The 26,773-nt window shown below is 40.4% G+C and overlaps 2 protein-coding genes across 3 annotated transcripts in view; one reads left to right on the plus strand and one right to left on the minus strand.

Annotated features, from left to right (window-relative positions):
• The window catches only part of zbtb20 (zinc finger and BTB domain containing 20), a 32,190-nt gene extending 13,608 nt beyond the window's left edge, over positions 1–18,582 (plus strand). For both annotated transcript variants that reach the window (XM_072375785.1, XM_072375784.1), the window contains 3 exons: positions 650–794; positions 1,813–3,333; positions 7,003–18,582. In XM_072375785.1, coding sequence (XP_072231886.1) covers positions 1,833–3,333; positions 7,003–7,538 — 2,037 coding nt within the window. In that variant the 5' untranslated portion in view covers positions 650–794; positions 1,813–1,832 and the 3' untranslated portion in view covers positions 7,539–18,582. The remainder of the gene's footprint in view (positions 1–649; positions 795–1,812; positions 3,334–7,002) is intronic.
• A 2,946-nt stretch (positions 18,583–21,528) lies between these two features.
• Positions 21,529–23,660, minus strand: LOC140280438 (ADP/ATP translocase 2). The gene is made up of 4 exons (XM_072375788.1): positions 23,444–23,660; positions 22,157–22,643; positions 21,931–22,071; positions 21,529–21,843 (listed from the first exon to the last, which is right to left on the minus strand). Exons 1-4 carry the CDS (start codon positions 23,552–23,554, stop codon positions 21,686–21,688), a joined length of 897 nt encoding a protein of 298 aa, XP_072231889.1. The 5' UTR covers positions 23,555–23,660; the 3' UTR covers positions 21,529–21,685.
• Between the last annotated feature and the right edge of the window lie 3,113 nt (positions 23,661–26,773).

The raw sequence follows: 26,773 nt of genomic DNA on the forward strand, positions 1-26,773 counted from the left end.
ACTAATGTGTTTTGTACAGTGTAAGAGCAATTGTGTTAGGCTTCCCCAGCATCACCAAACCAGCACATCACATGCCTGATGTCGTTGAATGCCTTTTTTGTGTTTTTCACTGAATGCCTTGTGTATTCAATATTTAGCTCATTTCTATTATTGTAACATCTAATGTTGCTCTATATCTGTGTAAGACATTGTGTGGCTTAATTTTTTGATTTATGAAATGGCAAAAAAACTAGAGAAATGCCCACACACACACACACACTCTCACACACACATGCGCATGAGGGTGACTGAGAGCTCTTCTAAAATATTTTAAAAAGATCTTCATGTAAATTCATGAAACATTGGAATAATTTTCCCGGGAAGGGTGTGGTTTTGTTGCTCAGCAGCTCAGATAAATGTTGAGAAAAGAAGTGGCTCCAACCATGACGCTATTTTCAACCTTGATTTGTAATTTTGCAGTCATGTGATCACAGGATCGTCCATTCGTCTTGCATTAAAAACTCTTCACACATCTGTTGCAGCACGCATGTGGCAGATATTCCTGTAACTGTGGCTCCGGGTTCATTAAGGGAGTGGCAATATCGACGAGGCAGTATGTGGCATTAAGATTTGTCTTTGTCTTTTCTCTCCCCTCCAAACACTGTGGCAGAACAACACATGATTTGAATAGAGAGGACTGACAGCCTTGCCTAGCACCAGGCCTCTGATCAGCCATCTCCACCAGCAAATTAAAGCTTGACCCGCACTTCATCACCAGCCTCACAAGCATCTTCATTACAAGGCGTCATCTAACTGTGAGTACTGGAGCGCTTCGGTTTTTATTTTTGGTTCCTTTAGTAACTTTAAGTAACTATGCTTTGTGTAACAATTAGTGCCTCTTTTTACTGCTGCTGCAGAATTTGAATGGATGAACCCATCTGTCACAGTTAAAGACAATTTTATTGTTAGTACCTAAATATAATTGTGTTCGACAGGTTTCTTTTCACTTGTACAGTAGTAATCTCCTCCACACTGCCAGACATTTTGTCAACAAGAGGTTTTCATAATTGAATGTTTCATTCATTGAGTGTAAATTAATTATATATCATTTTTATACATGCCGAGAAGAATTTTTCCAAGATCAAAAGCAGCCAGATTGTTTCCAGAGAAGTGTTCAATAATCATTCAACCTCAGTCATTACCTAAGAATGTTTATATGAAAACTAAATTCATTTCATTAAAATCTACAATTTTAGGCTTTCTGTCCCTCTATTTAGGTTCAGATTTAGATTTCTTTTAACACCCAAACGAGCAGAGAAGCTCCTCAGGATATCTTCCACACTGCTCAGCCGGGTCAGATTTAGTGTATTCCAAGGATAGTTTGGAAGCGCCATCATGGTGAACACATGGCTGACAAAAGAGGCCTGTTGTCCTCTAAACCCAGTGCACCACCTAATGGTGGTTGGGGAAATTTCAGAAATCTGCACTGAGCGAAAGGAACTTGGAGTAATTAGATGGGAACCATCTTAATCATCCTTGTGGAAGTTTACAACGGCTGCGATGTCGAAATTGCCATCAGAATGGGCTGAGATGTCGCTTTAGATACTTTAAAGCTTGTGATGCATCTGAACTGATTGTTTGAGGGCAGATTTCATTTAAACAATAATTTCTACGCAGGTTTAAGCTTGTATGTGAGAACAGTTTTAGTGCGACTGATATATCTTTGAAACCAGCAGTGACTTTATGTTGTTGTTTTATTTAAATTCAGCTCAGCAGAGGAAGGATTGTGTTTGTGGAGGTTTTTCAGCCAGGTGTGTTGCTCCTTGCCCGCAGGTAACATCAGTTGCAAGGGGATGACCGAGCGCATTCATAACATCAATCTTCACAACTTCAGCAATTCTGTACTTGAGACCCTCAATGAGCAGCGCAACCGTGGGCACTTCTGTGACGTGACTGTTCGGATCCATGGAAGTATGCTGCGAGCTCACCGGTGCGTGCTGGCTGCTGGAAGCCCATTCTTTCAGGACAAGCTGCTCTTGGGCTACAGCGACATTGAGATTCCCTCTGTGGTCTCAGTTCAGTCCATCCAGAAGCTGATTGACTTTATGTACAGTGGGATTCTGCGAGTGTCTCAGTCAGAGGCTCTGCAGATCCTTACTGCTGCCAGCATCCTTCAAATTAAGACCGTCATTGATGAGTGTACCCGCATCGTTTCCCAGAATGTGGGCTTGGCCGGACCCGGGGGGTTTCCTGGCATACCAGGAGATTCTGGTCAGGAAACACCCCGCGGAACACCAGAGTCTGGTACCTCTGGGCCCAGCAGTGACGCAGAGTCAGGTTATATGCAAGCAACATCACAGTCAAATGTAGATCGTACATACACATCACTGTACTCCTACTCTAGCCTGTCTCTGCAGAACGGCACCCGCGAGCGCCCCATTTACATCCATAACCCTCAATCGGCAAATTATGATCCCAGTACTCGGAAGGACCAGCAGTCTCAAGATCCACCCTGGATAAACCCTATCCAGGAAAGATCTCAGCAGGTTGACCGCTTCATCTCCACAGCAGAGTCTACTCACTGCCGCAAGCAGCCCCGACCGGTACGCATTCACCCAGAAGGGCTGCACATAAAGCAGGAGGTGGAAGACGAGTACTGCTACAACGAAATGGGGGACTGCCGAGACGATATCGACCACAACGAGGGTGTGGAGAGTGAATCCAAGATTGAAAGTTTTGACTCAGGGGTGAGCTCCTCCATCAGTACAGAGCCAGACACCATGGAGCAGCAGTCGTACCTGACGGGCTTCAGCCGAGACGGGGGCGGGGAAGTGCAGCAAGGCGACGGAGCTCTAGTGCAGATAGAGGTCAATGACTCGTCCCCAGAGCATGTGCAAAAGACAGAGGATGGGGACACATCCCACAGCACTAGTGACAGTAGCATGATGCAGACCCTGCCAAACTCAATTAAACTCAGTCCCATGTCCCAGTACTTGCGCCACGTAGAATCACACACCAGCAATCTGAGGATGCCGCTCACCGTGACCAGCAATTCCCAAGCGATGGGCACTGCTGGAAGTACCTTCCTGCCCACACTCTTTCCTACACAGCCGGCTAGAGACCACAAGCCTTTCCTTTACCTTCCTGGCCAGCAGCAGCCCCAGTTTGTTGCAGTGCCGCCCCCTGCTATGCCATCATTCCCGAACCCCATGTCGGTACCGCAAGCGCCATCTCAGCAGCAACAGGCTGCAGGAGGGATTGGTCAGGGGGAAAAGAAGCCGTATGAATGCACTCTCTGCAGTAAAACCTTTACTGCAAAACAAAACTACGTCAAACACATGTTTGTCCATACTGGTAAGTCAAAATTTGTCATTTGAAAGACTTTTTTTTGTACAATTTAATGACTGTTTAACCAATAGTTAATGTAGGAAGTATCTGGGCTTGTGGTTTTGTGAAATGCTATAGAATGGACCTTTAGTCTGTAGTAAGCAGTGACATATACCAGTCAACTGATGTAGATCAAGGAATTCCAGACCTGAGTTAGGCAGCTTTTAGAAAACAGTAAAAATATAAAAGAACCAAACAGGCCTGTGTCATTTCCATTCACAATTAAATTTAGGCTCCTGCAACTTGAACAGAAGTCATCAGTTTATCCTTTGAAATCACTTTCTTTTCCTCATCCTGGTTATGTGACTTTCTTTTGGAGGAAGAAACCAGAGAAAAAGCATCTTTTTAACAGCGTCTCTCCATGTGATCCACTGCTGTTTGTTAACTGTAGTAACGTGTTCCCAACTGGACCGCAGCGTTTTCACACTTTACCCCTCACCAGCGCTTCTTGGCAGCACATAAAGTCGAGCACAGGCAGCCGAACTCGCATCTCAATGCACCTAAAGCAAAATGACCAATAACAGCACCAGCACAACCAAGAGCAGTGGATAGTTAAGATTATATCGCCCTCAAGTTTATTGCAACTCGCTGTAAAATGTGGACAGAGAAACTATCAGAGAAAGGTCCTCAAAGTATGTTTAAACCATAACTCAGCTTCCTTTAAAAGTCAATAATTGGTCTTATTTTCTTCGTAATGACACCATTTTTGGTTTAAAGGCCAAAATACTTCTTAACACCACCTCCCAGATTGTTTGGTGTCACGACTGCCCTTTTAGGGTGGCTTTGCACACCAGTTTTCTCCATTTTAATCACAAAGTGGAAGACATCATCAGTAATCACTACAGAGCCTGTGTTCTGAAGTATTTACCAGTAATTTTTTAATTCAATTGGGTTTCTGGAGTTAACAATTTCCCCACATTCGAACAGATGTTTGAACTTCAAAGAAAAAGCGACAGCCCCGTACTGTATTCTGTGTGCTCCCAAACTACAGCAGCTGTTGGAACAGCAAAAACTTTGAAAGAGCTGTTCATTGTGTTTGGTTCGTCCCTCTTTGGCGACTGCAGGCTGCTGCAGCATGAATATAAAAGAAGGAGGGCTTTTCCACTATCCATACGGGCATTTTTGGATTTATTTCACCTGTTTCTGGTTTCTGAAACACCCAATATTATCATCCTGAACAACTAATTTGTTATATTCCATTTCTGCCAATAGGTTAAACACACTTTAACATCAATATACATATTTTATTGGTGTGGAATTTAATTACAGCATGAAAACTTGTATTTATTAGTCAAAATGGTGCTATTATTTACTCTTACTTAAACGGCAGTACAATAATCTGTTCTCCTTTAACGTGGTGTCATCACACATGTTTTAAGGTTGTAGTTTATGAACCGAGTGAGAAAGTATTTAACTGATGACCACGTTCCAGTCCTACGCTGTGTTTGCGTCAGCTCTGAACCGAATGTGCTGAGATCCCGTTATGGGGGATTTAAGATCCCAGTTTTCCTGTTAGAATTCAGTCCGATAATTTATAAAATTCGGCCTGAGAACCAAATGTGAAGCAGAAGCCTGTCGCCACAACTACAACAGTCACATTTCTTCCATTAACTAATAAAAAAAGTACCTATTAAGCAAATTAACTTAATTACAGCCTGATAAAAACTATCTAAAAATTACATTCATTAGGTCACAGCTGACGAGCATCAATGTTATCGTTTGTATGTGACTTACAATGACAGAAGAGTTCTTCTGCAGCACATCGTCTCTCTGAGCGCTGCTTTCTTCTGGAAACGACGGCCTTATCAATCACATACTGGGGAAATCATTATCACAGAAAGAAAGTATTAGATATCATATAATTAGATGATTCCATAAAAATTGCCTACTCAAACAGCCATTATTATTCATTACAATCCATTTCATGCCCAGAACCACTTGTTTTATGAAGGTTGTTCACACAACTGTGTGCAGCACAATGAGGGTATATTGAAAAGGGAAAATCACTGATTGATCAGTCGTCTCGACTCGATCTGAACATCCCACGGCCGCCAACGATGGATTACAGTTGCTAATATTGTAAAAAACTGTAAAAAAGATATATATCTCAGCAGATGTAGATATTTTTCTATCATTCAGAATCTAAAAGGATGTCACTGTGATTAAGCACGACGTGGTCTTTCTGTCCTTGAGAGAATATTAAATATCATACACGTCATTTACTCCTTTTATTTGCTGAAGAGAGTTAATTAAGCTGAGCCTTGGCGAGTGTAACATGTTGAATGTTACATAAATGGTCACAGAACACCTTATGGAAGCACAAAGTAGGGAGAAAATGCCAAACACAATAGCTGCGCTCTGTGCTGCAGAGGTAATGTGTCATTTACCGCGATCAGAAATCTGTTATGGCAGCTTTTCAGTGGCATGACTCTCATTTCTGCTACAAACTGCACCTTCCTGCCGCTGATGTGGACGAGGAGAGGAAAGTAACAAAGTAAAAGTATTAGTTATTGGCTTCATTAATTCAGTCGGTGCAGCAGAAAGCAACAGACACACGGAACTTCATTAGCTTGCATGGATCAACGAGCCCACTGTTGTATTTGGGGTAATTCTAGCTTCTGCTTCTACCTGTTACATTGTGTTTCCTCTGATGTGCTACCTGATATGTTCCCGTCCGATATGTCAGCAGATGCAGTTATTCAGTCATCTGACAGCAAAATTGGCCGAAATTCCAGATAGTTTCATGAATTATTTGCTTCAGAATAATGCCGCTGTGTGTGTTTTTCGAAATTTTGCACCACTTTTCTGTTTCTATGAAGAAATTTCTGCTGGATTTCTTAGTTTTTAAGAAAAAAAAAAGGTTTTAACAGTCTGAGCATTGCCCTAACTCCACAATGAAAAGCTCCCCAACACTGTTGCAGCATGCTTCTCTGTGACAAAGCAAACGCAGGTTTGAATAATTCCAGCCGGAGGTATGTTCCTGTGCTGAAAACGTAACATTTTTGGCTTTGGGCGTCTGATGTTTCAGCACAAGCTGAAGTCAGATGATCCTGCCAGTGTCTGTGTGGTACTAAGAGTCTGTTGGCTGTGTTTCAGGAGAATTAAAAATCTAAATTTGCCTTGATTCAATTCCAAACAACCGACTAATTTGCTCCATTTTTTTTTGTCTTTAATAAACAGACATGTGCTGATTTACACACAGCAGCATGAGGACCCTGAAATCTTTCATTAGGAGTGACCGCACCACCCAGATTTTGACATTTCAGAAAATGCCCTTATCAGGCTGGCTGTTTACAAGATGAACAGATGGTGCTAAATTAGCTTTAGAAAAAGAAATAGAAATCATACGGGGAGGTTAAGACTCGCCACGGTTCCCCGGAAGTAATGCAAATAAGACGCATTTTTCTAAAACTGAGGCATAAATTTACTGCTCAGCCTGCTGAAGCTCGTTGGGTTTATGTAAAGAAGATTTGCACGCATGGCAACAGAGATACATCATGAGATTTCAGACGTTTGTTCAGATGTGATCGTCCAAAAATAGAAAACAAATGCCAAATTTTGTTTTTTATTTAGTTTGAGGCGATTTTCCCCTGTTTTAATTAACTCCTAAACGCTTTTTTTTGTATGTACATCCAGGTGAGAAGCCTCATCAGTGCAGCATCTGCTGGCGCTCGTTCTCCCTCAAGGATTACTTAATTAAACATATGGTGACACACACAGGGGTGCGAGCCTACCAGTGCAGCATTTGCAACAAGCGCTTCACCCAGAAGAGCTCTCTTAACGTCCACATGCGGCTGCACCGTGGAGAGAAGTCCTATGAGTGCTACATCTGCAAGAAGAAGTTCTCTCACAAGACCTTGCTGGAGAGGCACATGGCCCTGCACAGCACAGCGAGCGCCATCACGGGGCTGTCGGGGAGCGCAGGTACCCCGGGCCCAGTCTCCATTCCCATGCCTATGGCTGTCCCTGAGCCTGGAGCTGGAGTGGTGGCCCTTGCCATGCCAGTAGGTGGAGGTGCTGGAGTAGGGGCCGGGGTTGGAACAGGAGTGGGTGTAGCTGCTGAAGCAAGCTGCCAAGAAGGGACCACCTACGTGTGCTCCGTCTGCCCTGCCAAGTTCGACCAAATGGAGCACTTCAATGACCACATGCGAATGCATGTCTCCGATGGATAAGTACAAATAAATAAACTTCTTTGAAAAAGAATGACATACAAAATGGCACTAGATTTTCCTTTAATTATTTTGAGGTATGAAGAGTAATGAGTATAGACACTGGCACATTAAGTTTCCCAAAAAAAAAAAGGTTTCTTTCTTTCTTTTTTTTTTCTGTTATTCTAAAAGAAAAAAAAAGATGGTGGCCTTAAGGCTTAGTAGTTTGATATTGATCTACTGGATGGATCCTAACTACAGGCCTCTAAATGTATGCTTTCCTAAAATACTGATTTATGTGTTGAACACTACCGAAAGGCCTACGAAAGAAACACGTACACACAAACACACCTTTAGTGTAGATAAGTCTGAATGACTATAAATGAGCAAATATGTTTGAGGATTTGTGTATTTGCATATGTCTATCTGTTGTCTTTGTGTGTGCGTGCATGTGCGCGCGCACACGCGTGTGCGTGTGTGTGTGTGTGTGTGTGTGTGTGTGTGTACACTGCCATGGAACAGAAATCATGGCGGTTGTGAACCCATACTGACCAGTTTGGAAACTAGATGTCCAAGCTTACTGTGGTATAATTTACGACAATAACAAAAAAAAAAAGAAAAAAAAAAGTCATCTGGGGTTGGGCTACATATTCCCTCTAAAAAAATACTGATGGTCACAAGATTGCCTTCTTACATCAAATAAAAAAGGAGAGTAGTTAATTTGACACTGGGTTTTATGTGTTCCTATGGTATTAAAGGATTATAATGCAGCTGTTGTCAAGGTACCAATTTTAATCATTTTACTGAAATGTGACTTCCTGTCAGAGGTGATGGGGACAACTATTCCTCATAGGTTCTATGATTATTTTCCATGCATTTTGATCGTCAAGATAACGTTTACTAAATTTGGTGTGTCGATGAGACAGTATTTGAGCAAAAATATGTTTCTTTTTTTCTGAAGTTTGGAGTTTAACTCATTTGCATACACTGCCACTTAATATCTTAAAAGACTGTTAAGGCTATTAGACCTTCTTCCATTGCAAAAAGACAAAAAACGATGGTTCCTTTTAGCCTTTTACACTCACAGTTTGGCAGGCAGGAATATGCGACTAAACTCTCACCTTCATATTTGCTGCTCCTCAACTTGCACCCGACTGTTATGGGACACAGATTTGAAAACGAAAGGATTTGTCACTTCAGCTGCTGTTGAGTAGCCGGCATGGTTTTGATTTTATAATTAAATTACAGTTTTGTGGGAGTTTAGCTGTTGATTGGAACAATGTTTGAAACAAAGAAGGGGTCATTTGATTTGAATCAAATTTAAAATCCAAATGATAGCCGCCCCGATCCTAGAAAGCTGTATAACCGGTTCATTACAGCTGCAGAGCTATTTCAGCAGGTGGGAGCAGAGTGCATCACTCTGTGTGTGTTGGCTCTCCCTGAAGGCTCAAATGGCGTGCTGCGTTTTGAAAGGAAATACAGCCTGAGAGCAGAACAAGTTGCTCATTGCTCGATGGATGTCACACTGTTGCATATACCCCGAGTTGCAGATGGACTGTGTAGAAAATTGCATGCATTCCTGGTTTTTCTGATACCTAGACACAGCATGGACAGAGTAGATGTGGAGGCTTGCGTGTGCAAGTTGTCATCCGTGCATCACATCACTTATGGCTAATTTCTGATATTAGAATTCTTTTTATATTGCTTTTTATCCACGATAGGTCACACACACACATGCACACACACACACATGCAACTGCTTGCAACTGCAATCTGAAGGATTTGCTTTTTTTTAAGTGAGCAAACACTTCCGTAGTTGAATAATTAAGAGAATAACTAACTGCATACGGGGGTCTTCAAAAGACCTGCTGTCATTTTTTTTTTTTTTTTTTTTTTAAAAAGTGCTACTTTGCACATTTTCTTAAAATGCCTGTGCTTAATATTTAATCATTTTTCCTTCAATGAACTTTCTTTTAATCAATTTTAAAGAAAAAAAACATTTTTTTAAGATCTTGATAAGTGGACTGCATTATTTTCTTGCATATATGTTGCACTGCTTAAACCAATAAGTGCACTACTGTTAACAGAGATGTTATAGTTTTAGAAAAGAGGATTTTCTTTCTTTCTATATATTTGGTTGTAGAGTTCACATGTAACAGAACAGCTTCGTTTCAACTTCTTCATCAGTTAATTAAAGAAATCTTGGCTTTTATTATCGCTTGCTGTTACCTACAGTATATTCTTGTGCCGTGTTAATGCAAGCATTTATTTTTATTTAAACCATTACGTGTGCTCGTCTGCGTTTGTTCCCTATAAACGATTATTTGATTGCTTTTCTTTAGAAACAGTGCAGAATTTTCCTATGAGAACATCCAAGCCAAACAGCATAAACAGTAAAACAACAGCAGCGATAATAAACAAACTCCCGTCCAACTCCGTTGGCGGAGGTAATAATGACTAATATAATATTAATAATAATATGTGTGCGTGTAACGTAAGTGATATGTGTATCCTAGAACAACTTTCTGTGGGTTAAAGGTGCGGGAAGGTGATAGAATGCAGCTTCTTTGATATCCGTCTGTCACTTGTACACAGTCGTGTCCCTTCCTTGGTGTTTGTATGTCTGTGAGTGTCTGTGTGGTAAATAGCCTAATCAAATCGTTGATAAGTGGAATATCTCAACTGTAGGGCTTCCTTTACAATATGCAGCGCAGGTACTATGAGAAGCAGCTCTCCAAACCTTTTGGGCTAATAAGGCACCTGAAACACTGGTTTAGAGATTCGACCGAAGCTTTTGGTCAAGTGCCGTCGACTTCATCGCACCAGTTTGGAGAAGTTAAGTCAAGCATTTCCATGCTTTCAGAGCCATGTGGAGTCGTTTTGAAAATCTAAAGTTTTCTATCCACTCTTGACAGAAACACTTCAAAAGCGTGAGGTTGGTCCTCAGTGAAAGTGGCACATTATTGAACGTTTGATTGGGCCCGTCTCTATGGTGTGCATATATGCCTAAACTGTTTGGTTCCTGTTTGTAGCTGTTGTTGCCTGGATGGCAATATTGCTGCATGCTAGTGCTACATTTGTCTCTACACAGCACGTGGAGGGTAATCTCATGCCTTAACAGACAATGCACTGAGTAGAATATGTAAGCAACTGCCGACATCTCTTTCCAACAGTATTGCCACATGTACTGTACGGCACACAGCTCGCGGCGTCGGTGTTCGTTGTCCGTTCAAGTTAAACACTGCCAAACTAGCATCATCACTTGGTCAGCAGCAGAGGCAGAGACGTTGAGTTAAGCTGTTTCGGTGTAATAAGTGTATTCAGTGATTTAGCATTCCCTCATGGCACCTAAATTTTTACATATTTTGTGTGAACACATATATCAAATGCACTATTGACTGTAGCTAGATGAGTACAACCAGCTTTGTGGTATCATTGGTCTGAATAGTAGGTTAAGTAGCTCGATGTTGGTTTTTTGAAATTTTTTGATTTCACAATTACACTATCAGTCGTTTCTCTATCACTTCTTCTGGGGTAACAAAAGTAGCCGATCTTAACGGGATTTGGGTGAGGGCTAATAACTCGTCCCATCGTCAGTTGACTTTTGTATCATAGGGTGTTTGATAGCAGACCGGTTTTGGTAGGGAAAGAGCCTTCGCTCAAGTGTGTCAATGTGCTATAGCATTACCCCCCCCCCCCCCCCCCCCCATCCCTCCCCTGCTGCATTAGCATCACACGCTCTTCACTGTCCATAGTTATATATTCTTATATTTCCTCAGCTTCTCGTGGTTGGTGCTTAATTCTCTTCTCTCGGTGTTGCAGAAAGTCGACTGAAAGTTGTTGCAACATTATCCAGAAAGAAAAGTCATTTTCTCAATCGTGCTCCTTCTAGTCGTAGCTCTAGACTTTATGTTTGCAAAGTGTGCCGATATTTTCCAGAACAAAACATTTTGAAAAGTAGATGCTAGCCTTTGAGCCTGCAGCTGTTTGTGTTGTGTTTCAACTATATTCCTGTTTATGTTTCGTTTATCTTAGCCTAGAGACACAGGGTCTAAAGTACATTGTTGTTCTTCTTGCTGTAAGTTTAATTCATTGTTAAACTTATTTATTTTTAGAATTCCTTACGCTTTTCTCTGTTGGTCATTATGATGTTGATCACAGCTTCACGCAGTGAGGATAAAGGATTGTTGAATATTATTGCCGTGTACTGTATATTTGTGCACATATTTATAGGTGTATGTGCGCACATATGCTTTGCGTTGAGATGAATACGAGGACATGGAGGTGATGAGGGTCATTTTGAGTGAGGAACAGGGTCGTTTTATCCTGATAAGCATGCGTCTGTCTTTCAGTTCGTCTTTCGGTCTGTCTCAACACATTTTAAGTCAGATTATCTTTTCCTTTAGGCAAGTCACAAAGTTAAAAGTAGACTACAGAAAACACCACTCAGATGATACTTGCAATTGCATTTTTGTCTTACTACAGTACGCAGAAAGAGTGAAATAGATAACTTCTTACAAATGCTCTATATATTTTAAGTATCAGCGTCTCCACACAGAGAAAGAAATACATTTTCAGATAGTTTGATAAAATCGTAACTGCAGCTAGAGTATACAATACCTTGTGGGATATAGGGAATATGCCTATCAAGTGCCTATCAGTACATACAGCAACTATACAAAATATTCATAGTTTTTCTCTCCTACATTGCACAAATACAGTATATACACAGTGGACTATTAAGAATATACTATTTATGCTATTGATGCTAAAACCCGGTGGTTGTGAGTGCAGCGTAAGAGAACCCTTTAAAATACCTTAAAATGAAATATGTTTTATTTATATACAATAACAGCTACGTCAGCAAGTTTTTCTTCCTTTTTTTTTTCTGTACCTACATTTATACCATCTGGAGGATTTAAAGATTTAAAATGCAATCACGGGCTCGCGTGCAACAAATCTGTGAAGTTGTTTTAGTTTAGTTTCTTTCGTCTTTTGCGTTGCTGTTTTGCAAACAAGCCATAAAGTGGAATGTACTGCGTGTCGGGGGAGAAAGGGCGGCGGGTGCAGGTCAACAGCGGCGGGAGCCACCCAGCAGCTGCAGGGGGGGACGTACGCACACCTGCCTGAACAAAATCCAGCAGCTTTCTCCATCTCTGCTGCAGGAGCAGGAGAACATCTCCTCCAGCTCGTTTTAATCACTGAGCTGCATGGAGGAGCAGGAAGCGTCTCGGTGTTAAAGTACGCTGTGTGTGCTCGGATAAAAGCCCCCCAACCTGCGAGCCCTTGCCCGATTTCTTTCTTTTTCACAGCGATTATTTAAGTTTGATCTTAGCAGACAGCCTTGTGTGTTTTCTATGCACAACTTGGAGATGTAAGGGGAGCGCGTGGAGCAACGTGTGGGGGACAAAAGGAAGAAAGAGTAAACAAATGCTCCACTTGCTCATTTTTATAACCACAACTTGGAGACTAAATGAGATTTCAAATTGAGTGTTTTGGCCTCAGAAAAACACAGCTTTGCAGGCACTACAGTCTGTAAATGGTTGGAAGAAAACATGAAAACAAAACCGAGAGAAAGTATGGCAGAATAATAAAAAATGAAAATAGATTGAGTTTCAGGACTGAGTGGCTGTGAGACAAAGGGTTTTGGGATGACTTGTTATTCTGTCCCCTGTGGACTAATTACCACAGTTTTCTCTCAAGCCTTCTCCAGTTTAGCTGCCGTGCCAATATTAGGGAGGCGTGCACTTTTAAATTACACCACTACTGTTGAATTAGCAGCGAGAAACAGAAAAGCAAAAAACAAAAAAGAGAGAAAAGACCTTTTTTCTGAAAAGAAAACTCAGGCAGCAAATGAAAAGCAAGTGATTGTCCTCATTTTGAATCTTTCAATCCTCCATTAAGCATAGTTTTCAAGTAAATAGGAGAAAACAGCTATGATTAACAAATACACACTGAGTCTCATTTAGACATTTAATGTTGAAATAAAGCATTTAACATATAGGCAATGTGATATAGCTAGTCCCTGTCATCCAACCGTCGCTCTAACATTCAGAAACTGTTCAGATTTTACAGATATCCAGATTCCGTTTTGGTTCTGAGCTTTACAGACCCTGAAGCAGCAGATTGTAAAGTACAACACAGGTATACTGAGCTATAGTGGCATCTAAATGATATTTGCTATGATACTTTCTCAGAACATGCAGTTATTACACTACCGCTGATGAGGTTTTTAACAGGACATCATCGTCAGGTAACAACCACACATCAGTCCAAGTGAAGCATGCAGTCCTGTCGCCACGGCGCTCTCCTGCAGGGGAGCGCTTGTTTTTGACAGAGCACAAACAGTATTTTCAGCGTCCCCCCGATGACGATATCTTTTCTTTATCACAGCGATGGGGGGGGGCCTCAGACATGTTTTAGCCTCTGAAGACTAAACACTGAGAGTCTTTGTGCTCTCCGTCACTGCGTCTTTTTGGCTCAGTTCAGCTTGATGAGACAATTAAGTTTTAAAGTGAGCAGCCGCTTAACTAAAAACATGCATTCCTGTGTAAATCCAGCACATTCCAACTCCTAGTCTGGCATCCGTTTTCCACACTGAAGTCACCTAATCTTATGCAGAATTACCAGCACTTAATGGTTTTGAAAATCTGTTGCGTATTTCAGAATTTTTTAATCACACTCAAGTTGAGCAAAATTTGTACTTCCCCTCAAAATGCATTTTTTAAACGATCTCATCTCGCTGCTGGTTGTGATTCTGCCACGAAGTCACACAGCTTCTGCCCGTGTGAACTGGTTTTTATAGACGACATGCACCGTGATATTACTCTGTCTCTCTTTGTGTGTTGGTTTGCTCTTTTATTTTGAGCAGAAATTTGAGAAAACATTCAACATGAAAAGAAAAGTGGAGGCTCTTTTGGCGCCGTCAGCGCCGGGTTCAGCAGCGCGTTCAGAGGCCGTTTCTCCAGGCAGGGCCACGCTGATCATTAGGAATTACATTTGAAGAAAAAAAAAACTGTTCTAGACAATGTTTGTTTTGACAAACCAAAGAAGGGTTCGGATCATTTACGTTTCTAGACTTTTTAATGTGTGTGGGGGTTCCTGTGATCGGGCTCGATTGCTGTAGTTTTGACTGTTTGTTTCCTCTTTGTTTTCCTTCTCTCGGTTGGGTGCTTGTGAAAATGCGTATGTGTTTTGTCACTTGATCAGTTGTTTATATAGTTTTGTGGTTGTGTTTATTTGCCTATTGTAGACCAAAATAGATTTTTTATAAGAAATGCAACAAAACATAAAAAATGAATCCGACACAGTAGCTGTGATGTAAACTATGGCATGTTGAAACATGTATAAGATTGTAAATGTTGCATTGTCCCTCCGGCAGAACATTACACTCAGTACTCATTGCTCATGTCTTTTACACACATTTACCAAATTGGTGTACACCTTTTCACCTTCACTTGGGATTACATGGAAATGATTGTTTTGTTGGGTTTTTATTTCTTTCTTTGCTACAGTTCAAATATTTGGCACTGTCTAATGTTTTAAGGCTGTCCCTAAAAAAAAATACTAATCAAACGTTGTTACTTGGAGTACATTCAGCCATTTATACTTGAGATGGACCAAGATGTTAAGTTTGCACATATTTGTAAGTTGTTTATTTAAGCCAAAAAAAGAAAAAAAAAGAGGAAATTGAATAATAATAATACACAGTCTCAAATAAAACTGAGATCCAGCCGTCTCAACGTGATAAAACCAAACTGTAAGATGGATTTATCCCTCACAATCAGGGCCAAATGCGTGATCAATTTGGAGTATTTGCTACAGCGCATACGGTCCGTCAGAAGAATGTAAAGCGTAATTTGGCTTTGGACAATACTGCATTACTGTAAGCTCTAATTCTAGGTGAATCTGCTGTATACTATTCATCCTGTGGTTTCAAAATAGGAAATTGAATTACTGTAATGGAAGCAATGTTTATACCTGGGCCGAAGATATTAAGCAAATCAGAAATCTAATGTACCCGATTGCTAAAAAGCAGCTTGATATTTCTTTCTTTTTTTTTCCATCAGGCTTTTTGCTGCCATATCATGTATGTAGATGCTTTTGTAAACATGCACTTGAGTTCAACTATGAGATGTGCTTATAAATATGTGTATATTTTGTTTGGCTTTTCTTTTCGTTTTGCCTATATTAGCTTGATATTTTTATGATTTTCCCCCTACAAATAATTTCTCTTGATAGTTCTGAACTTGGCAGAAGTGGAGCTGTTGTAGTAACGGTAGTTAACATCACAACTAAGCAACCCTGAAATATATGCTGCAGTAATGTGTTTTCAGTTTGTTTTTGATAATTTATGCTCCGAGTTGGTTTGTGTTTTATTATTATTGTTGTTTTTATGAAACAAGCTTGTTTGAAATGTATTGACTGCTGTTTTGAAATAGGGGATAAAGATGATTTTCTTTTTTTTCTTTCTTTTTTTTTTATGTATGTGCGAGGACGTTTTTATAATATGATTTGTCAAACACTGGACTGGAGTGAGTTTTCCAACATTTCCAAGTTGAGAGATGTATTTGACAGACATAACTGCACAGATGACACCCGTTAGCACACGTGAGCAGACAGATGAAGCACATCCTCCCGTTCAAAATAGGAGTCATTTGCATGCAAAGGGTTAAGATTTGGACTTTGTGCTGGTAATTGCATTCACTGGATGAGGGGTTATTTGTAATAGGAAATATTTATTGGGGTTTTTCTTCCAAATTGTTGCAAGGCATCGGCTGGTGACAGAGTTTATGCGTTTAAGCATTTAAGAACGCTCTTTTAAATCTTCATTAAAATCATAAAGGGACACCACCTCACAGCTTAAGCAGTTGTCACAATCACCTGATATGTTCTCTCTATGGTAGAGCAGATTGTGTCTCATCACACCAAACACCACTTCTCAAACCAGAAAAGAGATTTGCACTAGACTGATTTCGGTCTTCTATCAAAAAGCAATATAATTCACTCACTACACCTGTCTGAACCATGTTACTGGACGGTTGTCGCTGAGTAAATGGTGATGTTTGACTATCTTTACTCGTGGTCAAAGGTACAGAATCAGAGTCCATGTGTAGTTGTCTGTAGCAGGGTTTTTCCTTTTTGTTTCTCTTTACCCAGCACTACCCCGAGTATTAGCGGCCAGAATCGAGGGGCATTAAACCTGCTGTTTCCTCCTGTGATCGTTTAGGACAAATCAAGCAGCTCTGAAATGGGAGACAGGATATATTGCGAGGAAGAGAATCATTGACAATGAGTCAGCGTCAGTCGTCTTCATCCCTCTGCCTGCAACATGTTAGAAGTGAAACACAAATGCCAAAAGATGAAACCCAGATGTCCACTGTCGCGCACACCACTCCTGTACAAACATCTCTGCACGTTCGGTCACTCCGGTGCGGTTTTTTCCCCCCTGAGACGTTACAATAGATGCTTTAAAGTGAATCAATAATGAAATACTTCTCAGAGGAAAAAAACCGCATCATTTGGCTTCGTATGTAGAGCGTCTTTATCCACCGAAATGTATCATATTTCATCCTTTTTCCAGCAAATTCATCCGCAGTTACAGCAGTTAGTGACTTTCACGTCATCATTTGGTTGATGGATAAGTGTAAATTTTCCAATAATTCACAAACAGCAAAACTTCAGCGTTTTATCTGGATGTAGTGGCTTTCCTGTTTTCACCGCTTTGTGGTGTTGTTGAAAGATGTTGCGGTTTGTCTAAATATGTTGCGTGTTAGAGGAAGCATAAGTATGTGCCTTCTTGTAATCTCCTTGGTGAGCTTGTTATTATTGAGAAGCTGAAGCCAGCCAATTGTGTTTGCACTAAAACCAAATTGCTTTTGTGATGTAGACTATTTAAGCAAGCTTGTTGCGTCACTTTAACCGTACAGTATGCATGAGGGTGAAATTGGTAAGTCTAGGGCTAGAGCTCTCATCTGTTGACCTGTAAACCAGTGCAGCTTAGAGGATCTTGTGAATATATCTTGGCTTAGTTTTGCATTTAGTTCATCTCCTTATTCATCAAGTTTGTTTGTTTTGTTGTTTTTTTTTTGTTTGTTTTTTTCACAATTTCAGCAGTAAAAAAATGAATAAATAAAAATGTTAAAAAGAAAAAAAATCAAATATCACATACCATAAATACAGCTTTTACTTTCACATGCCACAGTTAGAGTTACACAACTGCAGGAGAGACGTTCATTTTTCTGAATCCATGGGAACGCATGAGTATACGAGGTCGCCTCAAGACTATTGGTCGAATTTGTTTAGGTTGCTTTTAAAACTTGTATTTATTACACACTTCGTCAACATCTACGAAAGGCCTACATGCTTTGAGTCTTACAATTGCACCTTATTCATGTAAGTCCATGTGGGGGGGAAAAAAAGAAAAAAGAAAAGGCTGGCAGCGTAATATCTCTGATTTAGCACCTTACTACACAGCATGTTTTCACTTTATGCCAGTTTAGCTATTCTTCCATGTGTATGATTTCAAAATTAAATCTCATATTTTGTGAAATTGTTTCATGGGATGTGCCAAAGTTTGGAGGCGATCTCCCAAGTGTTTATGCTTATCATTTTCTTTTCCTCCTCCTTCAGTTATAGCAACGGTATGTCAAAACTTTCCTATAACAGTGTGTGGAATCAATTTATCTCAGCAAACAGTATCATTACTTGCCATTTTACAATAAGCCCTGTATTTCACATATATTTACCAGTGATGTGTATTTGTTATTATAAAGAAAATAGCCGTAAAAGCTTCATTATGTTACATAATATTGTGACTTTTTTCGAAAAACTGTGAAGACTTATCTTGCATATACTTTATAAAGAAGTATTAAGCCTTAATACAAAAGACTAAAAAAAGTGTGGAAGAATAAACTGATTGTTGCTAAGTAAGGATGATTTTTGTAAATGTTACCAGCACTTTTTTTGTAATTTTCACTCTCTGAGGTATTGTACAAGTTCAAGCTGTTTGTGAAGTTTGATTATGAAGGAATAAAAACTAGTACTTTCCTGTACTTCACAGAAAGTCTTGTTGCGGTTTTCTTTTTGTGGTCTGTCTCTCGATTTGTGCTTTTTCTCATTAACATCGAGACTAAACAATCGTGTCTGCGCAAAGATAAAATCTATAACATAACCCTTCCATGTGTGAGCTATCAGGACAGGGTTTATAAAGCTAATTATATAGAAAATAACATGCTACAACCGAATATAATTGAATAAATAAGCAGTTGTTGCTAAAATTACCCCATAGATAATAGTAGTCTGGTGATGGCGGTTTGTGTTGTGTACAGTTGGAAGAGCTGATACCACGAAGAACAGGCTGGAATGTATCCCAGAATGCACTGGGCAGAAGGCAGGAAACACCCTGGACAAGCTGTCAGCTGGTGGCAAATCTAACAATGATTAATAAACTATCATTCTTCACACCTACAGACAGTTCAAGCGTGCAGACTCACAAGTGTTTGGACTGCGGGCGGAGACTGAGACATCCGGCGTAGAGTCTACACAGAAAAAACCACACGAGTAGGAGTAAGGTCCGTCTGTGAGGCTGCACTGTAAGACACGCAGGCCATGATTACATCTCAGTCAGCTGATCTGGTCTGAAGCTATCAGTCGGCACGGTTTAACCCGAGCCACAGAGCTCTTCTAGCTGCTGTTCAGCCAGCGAGTGGCGAGCAGAACTCCTGATGAATGAATTAAAATCACCGTCACGGCCAAAGGAAACTGAAAGCTGACAATGTTTTTTGGTTAGTAATTTTAGTCAAACAATAACACATTTTGGGTGGAATTAAAATTACCCCAATTAGAGCAAATCTTCCCATTCGTAATTTTGAATTTAATCTTTTGGGAAGACAATTCTGAATCTGAGGGAACATTTAAATGGTGCAAGATAAATAGTTTATGAGCTTTCTTTGGGGGGATTATTGTTGGATTCATACAACATTAGCTCTTTATTATGTTTCAAATAACACAAAGCTCTATATTGTCTGCTTTTTGGATGCAGGAAGCTGTTATTAGACACCGAGGACATTGTAACACATGCAGAAAGGACACATTAAAGTGCATTTACGTACAAAAACAACAGGAGATCGGTTAAGAGCACAAAGACAAATGATTAAGAGACCAAATCTCTTTTTGGCTCAAGCTTTTTCTCTTTAAGTGTTGACGTCTTTTCCATGCTGGTTGGACTGTGGGACGTTTTTGCATGAATCAATGAAGCCTTTAGTAAAGCATACACTCAGTCTACTGAATATAAATGTACCAAAGAAGAATTACAGATGTTCAGACTGTTCAAACAGACCCATATATGACACGCAAAGGGATTAATTAACCATAGGCCTGCGTGAATTGCTTGTTTTTGCGTTTGTTATTGACTGGGACACAGTTGTATTGGACCAAACCAGACTGGAAGGCCCAACCTCAGAGACCTGAGCAGATGATAAAGGGTAAGTTATGCAGAAATGTACCCCACGGTGATGGGGGGTGATTGGTGCTCTCTATTGGCTGAACACTGGTTGAATCCAAAATTCATCAGTTTATGCAGCTGCATGTTTATTTCGCTGTTTCTCTTTATTCACTTTATATAAACTCTATATGATCTCTCAGGAGCTCATTTGCTCCGTTTTTTTCTGGCTGCTTTATTAATCGTAATAAAACTAATCACAGTCTGGTTGTGATTTGATGCCTTGTGGGTAAATTTGTCCTCAGATTAAAGCGCTGCGTCACAGACACAAACAGTCACTTTATTAGCAGCTTTAGATAAAGATAAATAGTCTTCATTTAGCAAAGATTTTGTTGTGAGGTGTCAGGGAATAACACAATAACTCAGAATAGCTTTATGAACTTTCCTTATCTCATAAAGCCAGTAGGATTTGTTGTATTTCACTGCTTTATGTAGTAATGAACCACGTGTTTGTGACAGTTGTTTCCACCCGTTTGAACACATGGCACATGCTGTTTCTCAATCTTTTAGTCTAATTAATCTCAATAAGGAGAGAAATCTTTTTTTCCTTCTCTTTTTTTAATTTTTCAAGCTTGCTTGAGCTTCAGAGGAAGCGCGGAAATCTCACGTTTCCTTTCCTCTGGCGCCCCCTGCTGGCGCCCATCAGCTCAGGCCAGGCCGCGGGTTAATTAAACCCGCGCGCTGTAAAACTTCCACGTCAGTGTAACCACCACTAGTTTGATACAAGCGCCAGTTTCTTTCACTGTTAAGTGTATGCAGATCTGCAGCAGCTGGAGCTTTATAATCAGTTAATGCCCCGTTTTTTTGTTGTTTTTTTTTTTAAATGAAATGCAAGGCATCGCATCACCGGCTGTGACTAATTAATAAAACATTCTGCCAAACCACTCCACTGTTCACTGATACTTGCACGCCACTCCCTGGAAACAGAGAACGAAACTAGATATCAAAGCTTATGACAGTTTATGGACCTATTTCTCTTAAAAATGTGTATTTTATATGTTCTATGCAACACGGTGATGCATATTATTTAAAAAACGTTCCTAAACTACATCAAAACAGAGACTTTTATGACTTTCCCCAATCTGCATGTGCCTGCTTTTTCAGTTAAGAGCGAAATCCTCATAATCACGTTGATTTCCTGTGCGCAATAACCTAACAATCCTCATCTAAATATAAGCTTAGAAGCACTACAAACCACTTTGTGCTCTGTAAATAGCGTGTTCAGACACCCGGGTGTTCTACTCTACAATCCTAGAAGTGATCACGGTCAGACCAGGAAGGCTCAGAGAGGGATAAGCATGAGTAAATATAGCAGTTGGGTGTAATCCACTTCGTGCATTTCAGAGTGTTCATCTCAAGCTATGAAGGTGGAGGAGACAGTCGACATCAATGGTTAAGTTTGTTCCCCAGAATAGATTTATTCAAATTGGGACCATACAAACCTAGTGAATGACAGGAGGAGGTATATTTCTTTTAACAGGAATGACATTGGTATAGAGGGTGTGGAACGTTTTGTTTAAAATCAAAGATGCACAACGTACAGCCATCGCCCAACAGCTACTGGTGAGACACTAGTTTGTTCCCATAAATAAGGCAGAATGCAAAGTCCATAGAAATGGGAAGTTAATACATTTAGCCAAATTGAACAGTGGCGTGACAACATGGAGAATTACATGCGCTTCTTCAGCTCATCGTACAACACAAGCACGAAGGCGCCACCCATGCCCCTGAGCACGTTGGACCAGGCTCCCTTGAAGAAAGCCTTGCCACCTTCATCGCGTGCAATCTTGCGCCAGCAGTCAATGGTCCCGCTGTACATGATGTCAGCTGAGTAAAGGAAGAGGAGAGGTCAAATTAGACGAAGGAAGGAGACGAAAACTTGCATCAAATGAGAGCAAATGCGAAGAGACTCACCTCCTTTGCGTCCCGACTGCATCATCATACGTCTACGGACAGTATCGAAGGGGTATGAGGTCAGGCCGGCAACAGCTGTTACAGACTGTGCAATCATCCAGCTCACCAATATGTGGGTGTTCTTGGGATCTGGAAGCATACCTGTAAAAAGAAATAAATAGAAATTAACATCCACAAGATGCACGGAGCACACAAACAAGTGAACATCAGCGTGTCACAAACTTACCCTTAGCTGTGTCATAGATGCCAAAGTAAGCAGCCCTGTAGATGATGATGCCCTGCACAGACACGTTGAAGCCCTGGTATAAGCCCTTCACACCATCAGACTTGGAGATCTTCACCAAGCAGTCACCCAGACCGTTAAACTCTCTCGCTGCTCCTGCCTTTCCCACATCAGCTGCCAGGCGGGTACGGGCAAAGTCGAGGGGGTACACAAAACACAAAGAAGTGGCTCCGGCAGCCCCACCGGAGGCCAGGTTACCGGCGAAGTACCTCCAGAACTGGGTGCGCTTGTCAACGCCATCAAGGAAGACCTTCTTGTACTTGTCCTTGAAAGCGAAGTTGAGGGCCTGGGTGGGGAAATATCTGATGACATTGGCAAGGTTACCTCTCCAGAAGGAAAGGAAGCCCTGCTCTTTGGGGATACGGACAACGCAGTCGACGATACCCTTATACTGCATGTCCGCGGTGATCTGCTTACTGGCATGTTGGACCTGCAACAAAAAAAGAACAAACCGGTTAAAATCAGGAAGCCCATTAATCATTGGGCTCATGACAATCACAGGGTCCCCTTGTTGTGACCTTGGTCCCTGTTAAAGTTGTAAAAGTTGAAGAAAACTCCCCTTGCCAGTGCTCTTTTATCAGAGCCATCAGTGTTTAGTCACAACCAATGATAATGGCTGCTTTGAAGGGATTTGAGATAACATTGATTAATCTAACACAGATTTTAATAAACACTTAGCAGTGCGGTAACGCAAGATAAATTGTGATCAAAGATTGGTTTAAATCCATGTCAGTATACAGGTTTAATACTGAGGGATTTAAAACTAGTTGTAACCAAAGTGAATCACTACTCGAGGCCTTATCGCTGACATTAAGCGGAAAATGTCGCCGGTTTCACTGAGAGTATATCGGTTATACTTTCTTGTTACAAGTTAAACTGAAATGCAAGAGGTTTAAATAAACTGGAGAACATATCATAAGCTTGTACACAGTGTACCAATGTCACTACCAGCGTTTGTCCTTTGTTAGCTACACCGGCTAAGGTTAACGCGTAAAGCTAGCGTTAGCAGCCGGGCTCGTGTAGGTCATTCCCCTCCTGCAATGACCTATCGTTGAAATCGTTTAACTCGTTTAAGTCAATTCAATATTAACACGTACAGTAAGCAATGTTAAACTTTAAGCCTGTGGATGTGCTATGACCCAATGGGGTGATGCATAACTGCGTCCTATACTGGGATTATACAAGCTAGCCGGCTAACGCAGTGAGCCTTCCGGAAGACCGCAGTTTTACCTGAAGGAGAAGCTTCACTCTCTCGATTGGAGCAACGGCTGTTTTGGAAATGGCGGCAGAGATGCCACCAGCCAAGAAGTCCTTGGCGAATGAAATTGCTGTCTCATTCATGTTGCGATGTTTTTGATGTTTCTTTCAGGTAACCAGTAAACGAGATATACCCCAACTGCCCTCTACAGCTGATGGCCTGCACTGACGAAATGGCCGATTGCGAAGCCGCGTTATGGATTTATCTAAAGAAATAAATCGCGATAATACACGAGAACTCGGGCGTTCAGCCATTGGCTCAGCCCTCAACGTCACGTGGTTATCAGCCAATAAACCGTCTAGGTCACGATGGCGTCACTTTGCATAATTTCCTTTTCCCCCAAGAAAGTAAATCCTTATATTAAATTCAACTGGAAATCAAATGAGAGACCGTGTGGACTTAACTCGTCCTTATTTGGTTTCTTGTTCAGAGTCACAAACATAAAAATAAACTGCTTGACGGATACAGATCTGTACCCTGAGGAGAAATCATTGGTACATACCGTACTTAGTCTGTCAAGGACTCACAGGGGACGTAGTACTACATGCACTAACTGCTAATTACTATTAAATAACGCTTGACCATGGTAAATAGGCGCTATTTCGACTATTCCGACACTGTATACACATTGAGACACTATATACATATATAAGTATGTAGAGTTTAAAATGGATACTACAGTATGGCCACCCTGTTTTTCAGTGAGGTGGATTGCTGTTAGATAACATGCCTAGTTTTACATGGCTTATGAAGGCCTATAAACTTAGAGGAGGGTACATATGGAGATATCCTCAACAACGCTTCGATTGATTTTTCTCCAGACTCTGACAGATGTTAGCCAGATGTTCAATATTAAATCAGTTGTGCACCTGTCAGCCCACCACAAGGTAATGAGCACATCTGCTGAAAGCCACAATGTGGGAATCTCAAGAGATACCTGCTACTATGATTGTAGAGCATTATTCAACATTATTCAAATATTTTGGATACGTATCACTTCAAAGGAGTTTGCCATCATGAAAAATGACAAATCCTGTAGGTATTTTAACTCTTATAGGGGCTAAAAAATTGTTTATTTTTACCATCACTGAATTTGAAAAAGACCTCAGTGGGGAATGTCTGTATACACCTTACATTAAAAAAAAAGTAAAAACTTTATTGTATTCTATCCTTATTATATTCTACAGGTGTAGCTTTGCTGATAACTTGAATTGGGGAAATATTTTAACTTTTCCATACAAATGCCTCATTACTAGTGGAACAAGGGATGTTTCCTTGAAAATTATGCACATATATGTTTTTGTGGTAATTTTCTTTGTAAGTTTGTATGAGCAATGCATCCACAGACAGTGCTGCAACTGTTCTGGCAATGTGCCAACTCTACTAAATTTAAGAAATCTCTAGCTTGTTATTATCATCGCAATAAGTGCAACAAATAACACCTGAATTCCCAAAATAAATGAAAAGTATAATTCATTTAATTCAGTATAAGTCTAAACTTAAATACTGTGTCCACCAGGGGGAGGCAAAAGACAATCTACAGCTTCAAGCGATCAGAAAAGAGACCACAAATCACAGGGCGACACAAGAACAATCATGAACATGCAAAGAGAAAACCCCGAAACAACCGAAAAGAGCAATAAGACTGTAAAGAGAAAGAAAACCAACGCAAAGACTACAAATAAAAAATAAAATGACAGAAAAAGGAAAGAATAAAAGGATTATTATGAATGTCTTGGAGGGGGGTACTATAACACTATTAATGACTTATTCATATGAGTCTTATAAAAGGTGTAAACATCTATAATTTTCTTAAACTACTTTGCATTCAATAAAAAAACAGCATCTTAAATCTGATTTTAAAAAAATATGTGAATTAAATTATTTTTTTCCAGCATCAAAACAGCTGATGAGGCTTGACATTCTGCAATTGTCCATTAGCGAGTCACGTGCTCCTGTTATAAATGATTTGTTATGTAGAAAGTATCATGAAAGAATGGATCCGGCAAGTTTTTAGATGTTTTAAATCAGACAAGTTGAGAGATGTAAATGTAAATGTAATTTATTTATACAGCCCTTTACAACAATCCATTTAGGTACCAAAGTGCTTAACAGCAGATAATAAATAAAGAAAAGAATTAGTACAAAACAATAAAATAACAGTAAAAGCGATAAAATACAGCAAAATTGAATAAGATAATATAAAAGAGTCACCATACTACTGGGTATTAAAAGCCATCTGAAATAAATATGTTTTTAGCCTAGATTTAAAGGGGCCCAAGTCAGAAATAAGACGCATCTCGGGGGGGAGCTTATTCCGGAGCCTGGGGGCAGCAACAGAAAAGGCTCGGTCACCCCAGGGCTTGTATTTTAACCTGAACACTTCCAACAAAAGTTGATTTGTTGACCTCAGAGCTCCACCAGGGTTACGGAGAGTTAAAAGCTCAGATAAATACGATGGGGTGAGGCCGTTAAGAGCTTTAAAAACAAACTTTAAAAGTTTAAAATCAGTTCTATAAAGGACAGGAAGCCAATGAAGGGAGTTAAGAACAGGAGTGATATATGCATATGTCTGTTAGTGTTGGTTATAAGAAGGGAAGCAGCATTTATGTGATGTGGACGTATGCAAGGTGACTGTTGGCGTGATACATAATCATGTTCATTTGGAGATAGTTTAAAACACACAACTGCAAGCCGATGTTAACACAATTGGTCTGTTTAGACGCGTCTGACTGACGGTAACCTGCAGACGTCTCAGCTCATGCGCAGTGTCGGCCACAGGGGGGCGCTGTTGAGTTGCTGTGCAGTCGGTGCCGAACATTTCTGGACAGACCTACTTTAGATCAACTTGAGAAGATGGAGGAAAGAACAGTGAATTTAGACTCTGAAATCTGAAATCACACTGGGAAACAAGCTGTTAGGAATTTCGTCAGAGACGACAACATTTTGTTTAACGCTCGAGGCAAGTTCAATGTCATTTTAGTCTAAGTTTGAGTGCAAGGTTACACGCTGCCATGGTTACTCTCACAGTGTCACATTAAATGCTGTGCTTTCTTGTTTTTGTTCGGCTTGATGTGTATTTTAATGACAACCACTGTCCAGTTTTTCAGTCACTTGAGTGTGCAGTTAAACACGTGTGAATGGATCCACTAATCCCTCTGCTGCCTTTTAATTACAGCAAGGACAGTAGGTCAGTGACATGTGCTTTACAATTTGAAATTGCCTTACTTTTTTTCTCATTGAAAAGCAGCTGTGGGTTTATTTAATCATCTCTCAAGGGCAGTTTTTTTTTTTAAATGCGC

This window comes from Leuresthes tenuis, unplaced genomic scaffold, assembly GCF_036924035.1.
Source record: "Leuresthes tenuis unplaced genomic scaffold, fLeuTen1.0.hap1 SCAF_21, whole genome shotgun sequence".
Lineage (NCBI taxonomy): Eukaryota > Metazoa > Chordata > Actinopteri > Atheriniformes > Atherinopsidae > Leuresthes > Leuresthes tenuis.